General features: G+C 45.8%; 1 protein-coding gene across 2 annotated transcripts in view; it reads left to right on the top strand.

Annotated features, from left to right (window-relative positions):
- magi2a (membrane associated guanylate kinase, WW and PDZ domain containing 2a) overlaps positions 1 to 14155 on the top strand; it is a 282751-nt gene that overhangs the window by 249927 nt on the left and 18669 nt on the right. For both annotated transcript variants that reach the window (XM_079494001.1, XM_079494000.1), the window contains 7 exons: positions 3765 to 3806; positions 4555 to 4670; positions 5502 to 5694; positions 6767 to 7003; positions 8500 to 8688; positions 9611 to 9875; positions 12249 to 12591. In XM_079494001.1, the coding sequence (XP_079350127.1) occupies positions 3765 to 3806; positions 4555 to 4670; positions 5502 to 5694; positions 6767 to 7003; positions 8500 to 8688; positions 9611 to 9875; positions 12249 to 12591 (1385 nt within the window). The remainder of the gene's footprint in view (positions 1 to 3764; positions 3807 to 4554; positions 4671 to 5501; positions 5695 to 6766; positions 7004 to 8499; positions 8689 to 9610; positions 9876 to 12248; positions 12592 to 14155) is intronic.

The raw sequence follows: 14155 nt of genomic DNA, 5'->3' as shown, positions 1-14155 counted from the left end.
TCCCAGGCAAGAGTTCCTGATGGTGACTGTTCTTCCCCACGCCACATGAAGGTGTGGTGTGGACCATGGGTACTGTATTGCTGCGTTCAGCTCACACGGGCAGATGCAAAGATACAGTCTGCCATTCATTGTCGAAGGAAGGACAGCGACGTCAAGCTACAAGGCAATTCTGACTTTTGCAGCTGCTACAAAAGACACAAAGCTACAAATTGAATCGAGCTGGGTTCAACTTCCAGATGCAAAGATACAAAACTATACAACTGTAGCTCCGATGACGGACGCACGCTTGATGACGTCAATGACAGTGTTGAGCAACGCAGATACAAAGCGGCGAATATGCTTTGCATCTGCCCGTGTGCATATGACTCGTATGACCCATGTAATCTTTAAATCAAGTGTCTGGCCCATTCTTCCAACAAATGTATGAGTATCAGGACTTCACCGTGTTTTGTAACATCTCGCCCGATCCGATCCCTGTAGTCGGTGCTCGTACTGTAAATACAGGACGGGCACATTACACGCACTGTAAGCCAGTGGTCCTCGAAGTCCTTGAGGGAGGTCCTTGAGGGAGTACTAGGGGGTCCCTAGTTAAATTAGAGATAGTTAGGAACCAAATGGACCCTTATGGGTCTGTAACTCAGGGAGTGTACAAATGGGAACCAAATGGACCCTTATGGGTCTGTAACTCAGGGAGTGTACAAATGGGAACCAAATGGACCCTTATGGGTCTGTAACTCAGGGAGTGTACAAATGGGAACCAAATGGACCCGGCATTTGTACACACTCTGAGAAATGAACAGTGATTTTACAGTATAAATTGGGGGTCCCAGAGATATAAATGCCATTAAATGGGGGTCCGTGGCTTAATAAATGACATGAAAAAGTTTGAGGACCACTGCTGCAAAAAGAAATTAAAAAAATAGGGACAGGCAAATTACACACACTAAGCATTTTCAGGCAGTAATGGATGACAGCGTGGCTTCCGCTACCACATTACTGCTGAGACACAGGCTTTGTGTGTGTGTGTGTGTGTGTGTGTGTGTGTGTGTGTGTGTGTGTGTGTGTGTGTGTGTGTGTGTGTGTGTGTGTGTGTGTGTGTGTGTGTGTGTGTGTGTGTGTGTGTGTGTGTGTGTGTGTGTGTGTGTGTGTGTGTGTGTGTGTGTGTTCCTGCAGTGGTGGTAAGTAACTATAAAGTGTTGTACTTAACCCTTAGAAGATGAAAGACGCCAATTGGCGTCTTCATCAGAATTCCGTAAATGATCAATGACGCCAATTGGCGTCTTCGCCGTTTTTGATTAATCTAAACATATTAATATGCTCCGAAGCGCTGTTTAAATTCCTGAGCTTATATTCCAACTACATTACCCAGAAAACCCGTGTCACGTGACACACGTGTACGTGTTGCCATTGGAAGCTGGTCCCACCCCCTGTAAACAGTGGGGGCAGAGGGAGTCTTCATAGTTTTCATTGTTTTGCCTGTTTACCCGTCTCGCCCGAGCGATTTTCTAGCAGAAAAAGTTGAAAGCAGTACTATTTATTTGAGCGAGTTTTGTGGTAGTAGTATTGATCCATACGCGTCCCAGTCGCCTTCTCCAGGCGGAGTAGCCCTGGTCCAGTGCTTACAGCGAGACTCGCTGCTCCCTCCCTCCTTTTTTCATTGTCTCCCCATCGTCGTCCGATGAGCTATACCGGGAAACCATTGAAGAAGACGATCAACCCGGAATGTTTTGAGGTAATCTTATTGTAGATCCTTCTATAGTGATCAGAAATCATAAGATGATCGCTACAAATAGATGCTTGGATAATTACTACTACTAGTCAGATCATGACGCCAGAATGACTCACCACGATGGCCCCCAGCCATTAGCCAGCACCAAAGGTGCTGGCTAATGGGGGGGTTGGTGTCGGTCGGTGCATTGGTGCTGGCTAATGTCTGGATGGTGGTGTCGATCGGTTGGTCGGTGCAGTACAAATGTATCGTAGCAGGCATGCACGCATGGCAGTACAAGTATTTTATATTGTAGCGTGCCTTATAGGCGATCTGATCTTTAGAGTAATGTTCGCTCCTTTTATTTACTGTCTACAAAGACGGAGAACAAACATGCATCGTTTACTGAAGCAACGCGTGGTTGTTGATGACCTTGCTACAAGGATCGGAGGGGGGGACGGGGAGTGAAGCTAACAGTAGCGTATTATATAAGATCTGTATGACGTTTCATTGACGTCTGAGCTTGCATGATAATCGCATTCATTGAATATTGTATACTATCATGATTGTACATTGTTTAGTGTGTCTCCGTGTGATGATGATGATGACGATGATGTCAGATAGCCTACGTCCCCCCCCCCCCCAACTGGCTATTGGCCGGGCTGACTACAGCTAAATGTTTATTTTTATATATTTAGAACTGGCATCAGATGAGGAGGAGGAGGAGGAGGATGATGATGATGATGATGATGAAGACGAAGAGTCAAGACTGCGATGGAGTTCTCCGACACTGAACCGGATGCATTCATTCATTTCAGTTGTTGTTTTTTTTTAATTTAGCCTACACACACACACACACACCGTCAAGAACAACTGGAATGCAGTGGTTTGGGGACACTGGGGAGTTTGGGGACAACTGTTTTGTATGTAGGCCTATTTATTTTCTGTAATATTTATTATAATTGTATTATGTTAGTAGTCATAAAAAATAAAAGACGCTTTTACAATGAGTTAGACCTGTCATGGCTATTTTGTTCACTATTCTGAGGTTTATGGTTTGACTAAGCGAGTTTCAACTGTGATTTACTCTGTAACGGTAGATGGTAAGAACCCAATTTTTTGTTATAATACAGTATACATTCAAGTCTATATTTTGATACATATCATGGGCACAAAGTCATATCAAAACAATGTCCTTGGATGTGTTTTTTTTATCAAAACTGTTTCTTCACAACAGGTTTTTGAGATACATGCATGAATAGACAAGGTACCGGTAAGACTATGTAAACATGGTATATATCAAAATGTGCGTTAGAATGTCTAATTTTACCCCAAAAAAGAATTGAGTTTATATGATGTTCCATTTCAGAGCTAGGGGGACTTTTAGCTGGATAGGTCAGATTGATCATGACTGACCATGCTATTTATAGATGGCAAAATATCTACAGTGGTACATGTGAGAAACTTTTTATTTTATTTTAATTGAACTAGACAACTCACCCTTTAAAATGAGATATTGCATGGCTATGTACGCCCAGCAGAAAAAAAGTTATTTAGAAAATAAAACTTCAACCGGGCATAACTTTTTTTGTTGTCCTAGAAACACTACCCAGTGTAAATGCAGGCTCTTTTAAATGGCTTCCAACACAAAAACTAAACATTTTATCAACTCAGTTCATTTTTTTTCCTGGAAGCAGACAAGCCAAGCTTTCTCTGAAGGTCTTTCGTTGTCACACATTCACAACAGAGAATTTTCAATAAATCATTCAAAAACGCCATTCTGCCATAGAGAAGTCTAAAAACTATATAGAAATCCATGAAACTCTCAAAGAGTTAAGTACAATTTTGATCGGAAATTCCCCAGCAAAGGAGTATTTCCAATTTTCCAATCTGCATTTTTACTAGTACTCCACTACATCTCAGAGGCAAATATTGTACTTTTACTCCACTACAATTTAGTTACTGGTTACTTCATAGATTTGGATAATTATTATTACAAAACATGTGTGCGTCCGCCATCGTTTATGGGTGCTTCTTTCATCTACCCCTATCCTAGAGCCCGGCCAGCCACGGACCATTTTTCCCGTGGAGCCCTCGGGTAAGTACGGTGTCTGTGAAGGCACATTATGTTCCCCGAAAGATAACTGTTACTGAATCACTTCCATTACTTATTGACCGTGTACTACTGTGCTGTGGAATACAACACAGCATATTGAATGGTACAGTATGGATACATTCTTCCTTCGTTCCCCGTGCATGCCGTTTTAATGCTGCAAAACCATTAATGAACTAGAAAGGTGCAATTCTGGGAAAATTGCAAGTGCGGTTGCAAAGACCACACTTATATCTCCTCTGACAAATTGGGGATAACATGGTAAATGGTGCATTTACAAAGCGCTTTTATCCTAAGCAATTCACATAGATTGTACATTACATTCACCCATGCAGCTTTAAACTGGGTTTTAACCCATTTTGGGTGAGAACCCCTTTTGGTGTTTCAAGCGTTATGTTATACTTTAGCTATTGAAAAATAGCAGCTCTACAAACTCATAGTGCGGCACCGAGTGCCTCGCTACAAGCTTGTAGGTCTGCTATTTTTGAATGTATATTCTTTCAGAGCGAACCTTTTCAACTCAAACTTTGCTTCTGGGGGGGTCCCTAGAACAACATATTTTCAGATGGGGGTCGGCCAATTACATATATTTTTGGGGTCCTTGACATGAAAATTTATGAGAACGACTGACATAGAAATTTTGTTTTTTCAAGAAAACTGTCAGGATTTAGAAGACATTTGTAGAATCGTCCTCAGGTCGAAATGGTATGCATTGTGTGGTTGCTCCATTCAGGGGAGGGGTACCAGGACATGGAGGTCTCACTCCGCAGGCAGAAGTCGGGTTTCGGGTTCCGGGTCCTGGGCGGAGACGAGGCGGGCCAGCCTGTCAGTCCGGATACGCATGAGAAGGTTGGTATGGTGACGGGAGTCGCACGCACGCACGCACGCACGCACGCACGCACGCACGCACGCACGCACGCACGCACGCACACCTGTAGTTTTTAAGGCTTCGGACAGATGGCATGTCATGTCACACGTCGTCTAGTCTCGCGTTGCCAGACTTGCCTCTCGCTATTTTCAAATTCAGTCTGGAGAAACGGAGGCTCTGATCATGAGTAAAATATAAAGCGGCTCACTTCCGTTTCGTCTTTACAGTCACGCACATTTATCCTAGATATTATATATTATATTTTAAAATGTATTTTTGTGAATGTAAATGACAGCCTCCTTATTCTTATTTTGGGAGGTGTAGTTCCAGACTCTATATACCAGTTGTTCTCAAAGTGGGGTCCGGGGACCCCCAGGGGTCCTTGAGGGAGTTCCAGGGGGTCCCCAGATAAATGATAGTTAGGAACCAACTGGACCCTTATGGGTCTGTAACTCAGAGTTTATACAATAGTTAAATTAACATTGATTTTATAATTTAAATTGGGGTCTCAGAGATAGAGATGCCATTATGGAGATTCGTAGCCTAATGCAGGTCAAACTGGGGGTCCTTGAAATTGAAATGGTTGAGATCGAGTCACTGCTAGAGCAGTACAAATCTTCTCTTATGGGGGTCCCTGCATGGCGTTTTCAAATGGGGGTCCGTGGGCTAATAAGTGTCAATTTGGGGGTCCTTGACATGAAAAGGTTTGAGAACCAATGCTACATACTTAGCATTCGGAGATTGTGGAATAGTTGTCTGGCGACGCGAGACCACACGTTGTATGACATATGGCTCTTCCGCTCTCGGACCAGATTGTGATCGGCGCCATCGTGGAGAAGAGTCCGGCGGACGTGGACGGGCGCCTGCGGCCGGGCGACGAGCTGCTCTTCGTGGACGGGATCCCCGTGCTGGGGAAGCCCCACCGCTACGTCATCGAGCTCATGCACGGAGCGGCGCGCAACGGCCAGGTCAACCTGCTCATCAGGAGGAGGACGCACGCAGCAGGTGAGAGGTGATTGACGCAAGGTCACTTTAGTGCTCTTCTTCTGCATGGGAAGAATTCTGTATATTTGAGGGGCGCCCAGCCCCTCCTATAATGTCCATCTTTGAGGGTTTGTGTAAACACAAACTTTGTCCTAGCACAAACATTGAATGCCATTTGACAATGAATGGCCAGTTTTGAGTGTTTGTATAAACACGAACATTGAATGCCATTTGACAATGAATAGCCAGTTTTGAGTGTTTGTATAAACACAAACATTCTGTAAACACAATCATTGAAAACGAAGGTGAGGACGCAATTTGTGATTGGCCGGAATGAGATGATGTATGATGACGTGTGATGATAAGAGCGCCCCCTCACTTCACATGGCCCGGGGTGTGATTTTATTTTATTTTATCCCGCACGATTTTGCAACCCATTTTTTCTTCACCCAGTGTCAATTGTCTAATGTAATCCTGGGCGCTACACTCCCTCTGCCAACCTGGGGAGAGCAACGGACTGACCTCATGCTTCCTTCAATGCATGAGGACTTGAGGAGTCCAAGCAGTTTTTTTTCACCTGACAGGGGCGGGAGTTTCCCCGGTTGGACGTAGCGCGTTTCTTTCCCCTCCATCAGGTGCCCTTTCTGGTCAGGGGGAGGCAGTATAGAGACCAGGATTACTGCATGTTTTTTTGTGAGGGTACCTACCATAGGGGACACATGCAAACAAACTCCACACAGAAAGGCCCTTTCACCAACCCCACCTCGGGTCACTTTAGTGCTCTGTTCTGCACATTGGGAAGGATTCAGTATTGAAGAATGGTGGAAAGTAACTGCGTGCATTTATGTATTTCCAATTTTCCAGTACTTTTCTACTCCACTTCATCTCAGAGGCAAATATTGTACGTTTACTCCACTACAATTATTGGAAAACTTAAGTTACTGGTTACTTTGTAGATTTAGATTATTATTAGAAAACATACACTAACCACCACATCAGCCCTATATACATTTCCGCCATCTGAAAATAGCCGATCTCCAACCATGTAGATCTGCTATTTGACAACCTCCACTCTCTTACCTTTCTTTGGCAGGCGAGCCGCCCGGCTGTTGGGAGAACGGCCGCAGCCCGGGCTCTGTCTCCACGCAGCACAGTTCCCCGCGCAGTGACTTCACCTACGTGGTCAACAGCACGGCCCCGGAGGCCGTGGCGCCCAACCCCAACGCAACGCCCAGCGACGTGGTCATCAACCGCAACGAGAGCGAAGGCTTCGGCTTCGTCATCATCAGCTCGCTCAACCGGCCCGAGGCAGCGGCGGCTCCGGCCATTGGTGAGCCTTCTGACTTTGTGTCGGCTTTTCACGTCAGTCGTTTCGGTGTCGTTTTTGTGTCCGGGCCGGGTAGCTCAGTCGGTAGAGCTCTCGCCTTCACAATGGACCACCAGTTCATGGGTTCGATCCCGGGCACCGCCACCTCGGCGTATGAGTAGTAACACGGCTTGGTGCAGCAAGTTGTGCTGACGGTAGGTGTGGCGCTCCACCTCAGCAATCCATCTCCCAGGGGGTCTAGCTAGCGTATTGTAACGGGGACAGACTGGGTGCACAACAGTCAGACACATCATGAGTCAGACACCTCCCCAAACCCTAACCTAACCCTAACCTCACAGGGAGCCACGGGTGAAACATCAAAAAGTGATTTTTAACCTGCCGTGCGGGTTTGTCTGACTAATGGCTGTATAGCCTGGGGTCCACCTATGCTTTCTATGGCATAGGCAGCTCCCGGCAGAATCCGCCGGGAATATCTAGACGCAGCTGCGCGACATGAGACTAATTAATTAGAGCGACAGAGAGGAGTGTGTGTGTGTACGTGTGTACGTGTGTGTCAAATTTAACAAAGGTGCAGACGATCAGAAATCAGCAGCGAGTGATCGACGTTTGCCGAATTGAAGTGGACTCGGCCCCAGACGTTTTTTTCTCCCTGGAAATAAAAACGTCTGGGTTTCCGAGGCTAACGACTGTAGGACTGTTGTTATGTCTAACCAACGTATGCACCCCCAATGGACATAGTTAGTTCAGTGTTGAAAATGAGTGGTATTACTATTCCCCTTTACGGTAAGTCCAAAATCTAGAGTACTTCACTGCTTCAGGATGTGTGCAGCTGCAGCCCCGTGTGGAATAAATAATGTAAGTAAGCTGACGAGGAGAGGTCATTGTTCCGTTAAAAACTGAAACCCATCTTCCTTCAACATCTACCCCTCCGTCTCAATTATGTATACCCCTCCTACGATAAGCCATTCTCTGCACAGATCTGTAGCATGCTGTGCTGCGTGAGCCTCAGCGCTTCGCCCACACACACACACACACACACACACACACACACACACACACACACACACACACACACACACACACACACACATGCAAAAAACCCAACTGGCTTACGTAAGCTTGGTGGGGGGTGTTGGGTGTTGGGTGTAGCAAAATAGCAGAGACAGAGAGGATATTCAGCCGTTCAGTCAGTCGGTCGATGAGTGGTAGTGCGTCTGAGCGAAGAAACGTTTCCTACTGCATGCACATTTGCTTGTACGGTACGGTAGGCATGTGTGTGTGTGTATGTGCGTGTGAATGTACAGTAGGCGTGTGTGCGTGCGCGCGTGCGTGTGCATGTACAGTAGGTTTGTGTGTGTGTGTGTGTGTGCGTGTGTGCGTGTGCGTGCGTGTGCGTGTGCGTGCGACGTGCATGTACAGTAGTCGTGTGTGTGTGTGTGTGTGCGTGCATGTGCATACTTTATTAATTGAACTTGTTGTGAATCCTTTTGCCCATGCAGCCGCCGTGCCCCATAAGATCGGACGCATCATCGAGGGCAGCCCGGCGGACCGCTGCTCGGCGCTGAAGGTGGGCGAGCGCATCCTGGCGGTCAACGGCCGCTCCATCGTGGACATGCCTCACGCAGACATCGTCAAGCTCATCAAGGACGCCGGACTGACCGTCACCCTGAGGATCATACCTCAGGAAGGTGAGCAGCAAAGTGTTACTGTCGTTGACTAACTTTGGGCTCCATTTTCGTCACCGCTAAACCCCTTACCCCTAAACTTCTTTGCCTTTTTTTTTACTATTTTGCAAAACATTTTTGAATAGTTAAAATGGCCAGTCTACAAGCTCACAACGTGTCAATGTAGATTGGCTAGTTGAACTATTCAAAAATGTTTTTCAAAATAGTAAAAAGGGCAAAGAAGTTTAGGGATAAGGGGTTTAGCTGTGACGAAAATGGAGCCCTTTGGGCTCTATTGGGCTCCATGCTAAACCCCTTATCCCTAAACTTCTTTGCCTTTTTTACTATTTTGAAAAACATGGACGAAGTTTAGGGATAAGAGGTTTAGCATAGCATGGACGACAATAGAGCCCTAAGACTTAAAGTACCAAAAAGTAGAAATGTCCCATTGTAGGGTTTTCAACAATATTTTGAAAATAGCCGATCTTCAAGCTCACAATGAGCTCACGCTGAGCTTATTAGTCTTAGTTTTAATCATCGTAGCTTCTTTTTTATTTATTTTGCGTCAGTGAAGAAAAGGTAGTCGACGAACATTGTTCGTCGTGTCAACGGCATCGATGCGCGGGGCTGCGCCCTGCACAGATGGCAGTAATGATATACACACACACACATTACTTCGATGCGTAAGACAGACAAAGATTTATGACTGCTGTTGAATCAGCGCTTTCATGGAAATTGTTATATGGAGCGTGCAAAGTCTTTGTTATCTTTATGTACCGGTATGCACAATGATGTACCCCCACACGTCGCACGGCCTAAATGGGTTAAAGTAATGGCGCTGTGCGTTTCCATCTGCGTATCATTGAGACTCTGATGCTTTGCTTGCTTTGCTTCATGTTTTTCCTTTTGTTTAACGCTCCGTCGATCTACCTCTGTGGTCACCCAGAGTTGAGCAACCCCCCGTCGGCGCCCAGCTCTGAGAAACAGAGCCCCATGAACCAGCAGCAGCACAGCCCGGCCCAGACCCAGAGCCAGCAGCCTGTCACAGCAGCAGCCTCGCAGCCCAGTCCTGCTGCCCCAGTGACGGAGCCCCCCGGCCCCCAGGAGCCCCCCCTTGGCCCCGTGGTCACCCAGCCTGGCCCCGCTCCTCACCAGAGCCCTGCCACCCAGCTGCCTGCCCCGCCACCCCAGACCTACGCCCATGAAAACAGGTAAGGCAAAACGCACATAAGAGCCCTGCCCGTCGCCCTGTCACCTTCATGCCCATAACTCTTGTCTAACACCAGTAAAGGCCTATTCATAGTCTGGCTTTTCGGTGGTGAGGTGACCACCGCTCCGGTGGTGAGCTGACCACCGGAGCTGAAATAACGTTGAGCGGTGGTGAGTAAAAACAGAGAGAAGGGCTGGAGCGGTGGCGGTGGTTTGCTCTTCACCGCGGCTCGTGACGTCATGTTGTAGTTCGGTGGTCACCTCACCACCGAGAATCCAGACTATGTATGAGCCTTAAGACGCCGAAGGGCGAGAAGCGACGTTGACGGCAGACTGCTGGGTGAGCGCTGGCGCTTTGGCATGGGGGGGTCAGATCAACATGGAATGAATTCTGTACTGGCCATATAAGGAGCGTGTCTTGAGTGTACAAGGTTTGATAACGTCAGATCAACATATGTAATATCAGAACAGGTCAGCTCCCTATATGGAGATCTAAGGGTGGTAGCGGGGACGTTCTCTTGAGTGTACAGGGTTTGATGAGGGCCCAGGTAGGGCCGGGCCTACATTTTCGGGCCTGTTGAGAACTCTAGTTTTCGCCGGCTGCCGGGTGCAGCTGCACTAATAACTTTGGGACGGGCCCGTCTAGAGTTTGAATGGACAGGTATCAGTCAAAAGAGAGACATGGAAGAGGAAGGATGGATGGGGAAGGATCAACATATGGAATGTCAGAACAGGTCAGCTCCATATATGGAGATCTAAGAGTTTGAGGTCAGATGTAGAGTTGCTGGCCAATATTGATGACATCAGGGATCTCCATATTTGGGCTTAATTGCGACAGATGCATTTACTATGACATTTACTATGACATACTATGGCATTTACTATGACATTTACTATGACTGTGACATCCCTGATGACGTGATGTCACGAGACCATCTATGGGGATAATAAGTGACTGACTGACTGACTGACTGACTGACGGGAAAATGGGGAAATGGAAGTTTTCATAGTAAATGCGACTTGCGGTCGCAACAAGACTATACAGTAGGTCATGACCTATCCATGTATGGGTCACGATGGCGCAGTCCTTGACTTGACGAAAGGGCGAAACTCTGTGTGGAGTTTTCATGTTCCACCCGTGTCCCCCTAGTGTAGATGCCCTCACAAAAAGCATGCAGTAATCCTGGTCTCTATTCACACAGGCAGATGCAATGATACAGTCTACTATTCATTTTCAATGGAAGCACAGCAACATGAAGATACAAAGATCAACATCAGACGTTTGTAGCTGCTTCAAATGCTACAAAGTTACAAAGCCGGTTTCAACTTCAGCTACAAAGATTCAAAGCTACAAATACGCTGTGTATCTTTGAATCTTTTGCATCAGTATATTTGAATGCAGCATCTCTCGCTCTCTTCTGCCTGCTTTCTCATTTTCTCCTTGTGCTCTTAATCCCCTGTACCGATTTCCTTCCTCTACCATTTCCTTAGCTGCCCCCTTCCATTTTTGAGTGGTGTAAACCACTCCTACAACTGGCTTTGTTAGTCTGTGCGCAAAAAATGAGCATGGTTGCTACGGTCACCCAGTTCACCCGGGTGTGATTTCATTACGTCAGAGCTGATTTCATTATGTCAGAGCTGATCAGGCTATATAATACCTTACACCACTCAGTTCACACGGGTGTGATTTTTCTCATGTCAGTGACATGTCTTCTCTCTCCTGCCTTCTTTCACTCTCACCCCAATCTTTTACTCTTTCTCACCATTTTACTCAATTCAATTCAATTCAAAGGAGCTTTATTGGCATGAGAAAACATACGTTTACATTGACAAAGCAAAAGTGGAACAAGACAATCAAGATAAAACAATGTACAGTATGTACAATTAAATATTGAATATAAATAGGAATAAAATAAAAGTGTAAACAGAGCTGTGTTACATTAACACTTTGAGTAATACTATCTTGTGAAACTATAAAAACATTGTGCATTTTCTGTCAGAGATAGTTATACATCCATATAGGAGACGTTAGCTTTATACTTTTAAAAGTTGACAGCAGTATTTCAATGTTTTTGCAGCATGACCCTCAGATTACCCTCTGAAGGGACTTTCTCCAGCTGTAAATTGAAACATTTTATGGGATGCGCGTGAGAGGAAACCGTTTTAATTTCCCACTCGAGATCTCGGTTACAATATAAACACTTCTAAAGAGAGATCAGTTCACCTGTCCCTCAATGGGTCTGTTTGGAGGTGATCGCCCTAACGATATCAAATCGACAAGCTCTGCCAGATCTGCTATTTTCGACACGCGATGCCTTTGTACGACGAAGTCCTCGGCGACCGACCGACCCGCAATATGATGATTGGTCTGTTAGTTACAGGTCGGAGGTGAAGGCCAGGCAGGACGTGAAACCGGACATTCGCCAGGCGCCTTTCACAGACTACCGGCAGCCCCCAGCGGTTGACTACCGGCACCCTCCTCCCGTTGCAGACTACCGGCACCCTCCTCCCGTTGCAGACTACCGGCAGCCTCCTCCCGTTGCAGACTACCGTCAGCCTCCTCCCGTTGCAGACTACCGGCAGCCTCCTCCCGTTGCAGACTACCGGCAGCCGCCCACGTTGGACTACAGACACCCGCCCCTACTGGACTACAGACAGCTGTCACCTGACACCAGGCAGTTCACCATCCCAGACTACCGGATGCCTCCAGCCGTTCAGGTGAGGAGCTTTCACTACACGTCGTCTCTGAAGACAAATTCCAAATCAATATTCCAAAACTCTGCCACTCGCTCACTTACACTCGGTCACTCCAGCATGGCGGCGTAACGGGTTACAGTGAAATAGTGACTAGACTTTCAATCCATACCTCCTAGGTTTGAATCTTGCTTGTGCCACTATTTTTGTGCTAACCGCAAAGTGTTTTTTGCAGATAAAGTAAAAGTTTTAGACCTCGACGGAGTCTGTGAGGTTAGAGTTAAGGTTACGGGTAGGGTTATTGTTAGGGTTAGTGTTAGGTTTCAGAAATGCATTACTCAGATGGTATTTCTGTCAGAAATACATTCATCACACTGTATTTCTATCAGAAATGTATTAATCAGATGATAATTCTGTCAGAAATACATTCATCACACTGTATTTCCATCAGAAATGCATTAATCAGATGGTGATTCTGTCAGAAAGGTAGTTACCAGACTGGTATTTCTGTCAGAAAGGTAGTTACCAGACTGGTATTTCTGTCAGAAAGGTAGTTACCAGACTGGTATTTCTGTCAGAAAGGTAGTTAGCTTTGCAGATATAGAAAGATATAGAGTGTTGCAGTCCTGCCCCCTTTCATGACGACGACGGGCCCGGAAAATAATTTCCCATGCATTTTTCCCATAGACGTTTCAAAAAGTATTTATTTAAAGATCTGTAAGCCTCGGACAAAGCCGGTTCGTGACAAATCATGACAATAAACTTTTTGTTGTCATGATTTCTGATTTGTCACGATTCGAGTTGGCTTTGTCCGAGGCTTACAGGTCTTTTATTAAATACTTTTTGAAAAATGCATGGGAAATCCTTTCCCGGTCCTGTCGTCGTCATGAAAGGGGGTGGGACTGCGACGCTCTATTTCTGTCAGAAAGACAGTTACCAGACCGGTATTTCTGTCAGACTTCCGCATTCGGTGTGTAATGGCAGCTTTTGATATTACTATTAGTAAGTAAACAACATCAGGAAGAAGCAGGACTCAACCATCAGGATTCGAACTCCATTATTTTATTGTATATGTCATCACACCAGAGAGAGACTATTGTCTCCCTCCAGAGCTTCCCCCAGCACCCCCCACACACATGTCCCACACATATTTTATACTTTCAGCAGTGTACAGAGTTTCAGGAGTAACAAGAGATGGTCATGCCTTAAATGGACTCTATTCTATAGTTAACTCACACAGTTTGAAATAGGTTTACATGAGTCAGCAGTCTCTAATGAGTTGGTCAGTGAAGAACAGGTGGTAATTAGGTGTTAACTATCATCTACTAGTCGGCTACATTAAATTAATCAATACCATAGTGTTTATATGCATTTTCGCCACCACAGGTGCCACTCAAAGTGAGGGAAGCCTCGCCCCTATATTTCTGAAATCAGCCGTTGAGGGCTGATTTCACCCCACTGCTTCTCTCTGAAGCCATTTTTGTCAATTTTACTCATTTCAATTCATTGTAGTCATTTAAAGAGTAACAACATCGGATAAAATAATTAAAGTGATCGTGACATAAAAAAAACGTTTTTTGTTAGGTTT

The sequence above is a fragment of the Electrona antarctica genome (genome assembly GCF_951216825.1).
Source record: "Electrona antarctica genome assembly, chromosome: 23".
In the NCBI taxonomy this organism is placed as follows: Eukaryota; Metazoa; Chordata; class Actinopteri; order Myctophiformes; family Myctophidae; genus Electrona; species Electrona antarctica.
The sequence above is the reverse complement of the archived record's forward strand: the minus strand, read 5'-3'. Positions and strand labels throughout refer to the sequence as shown.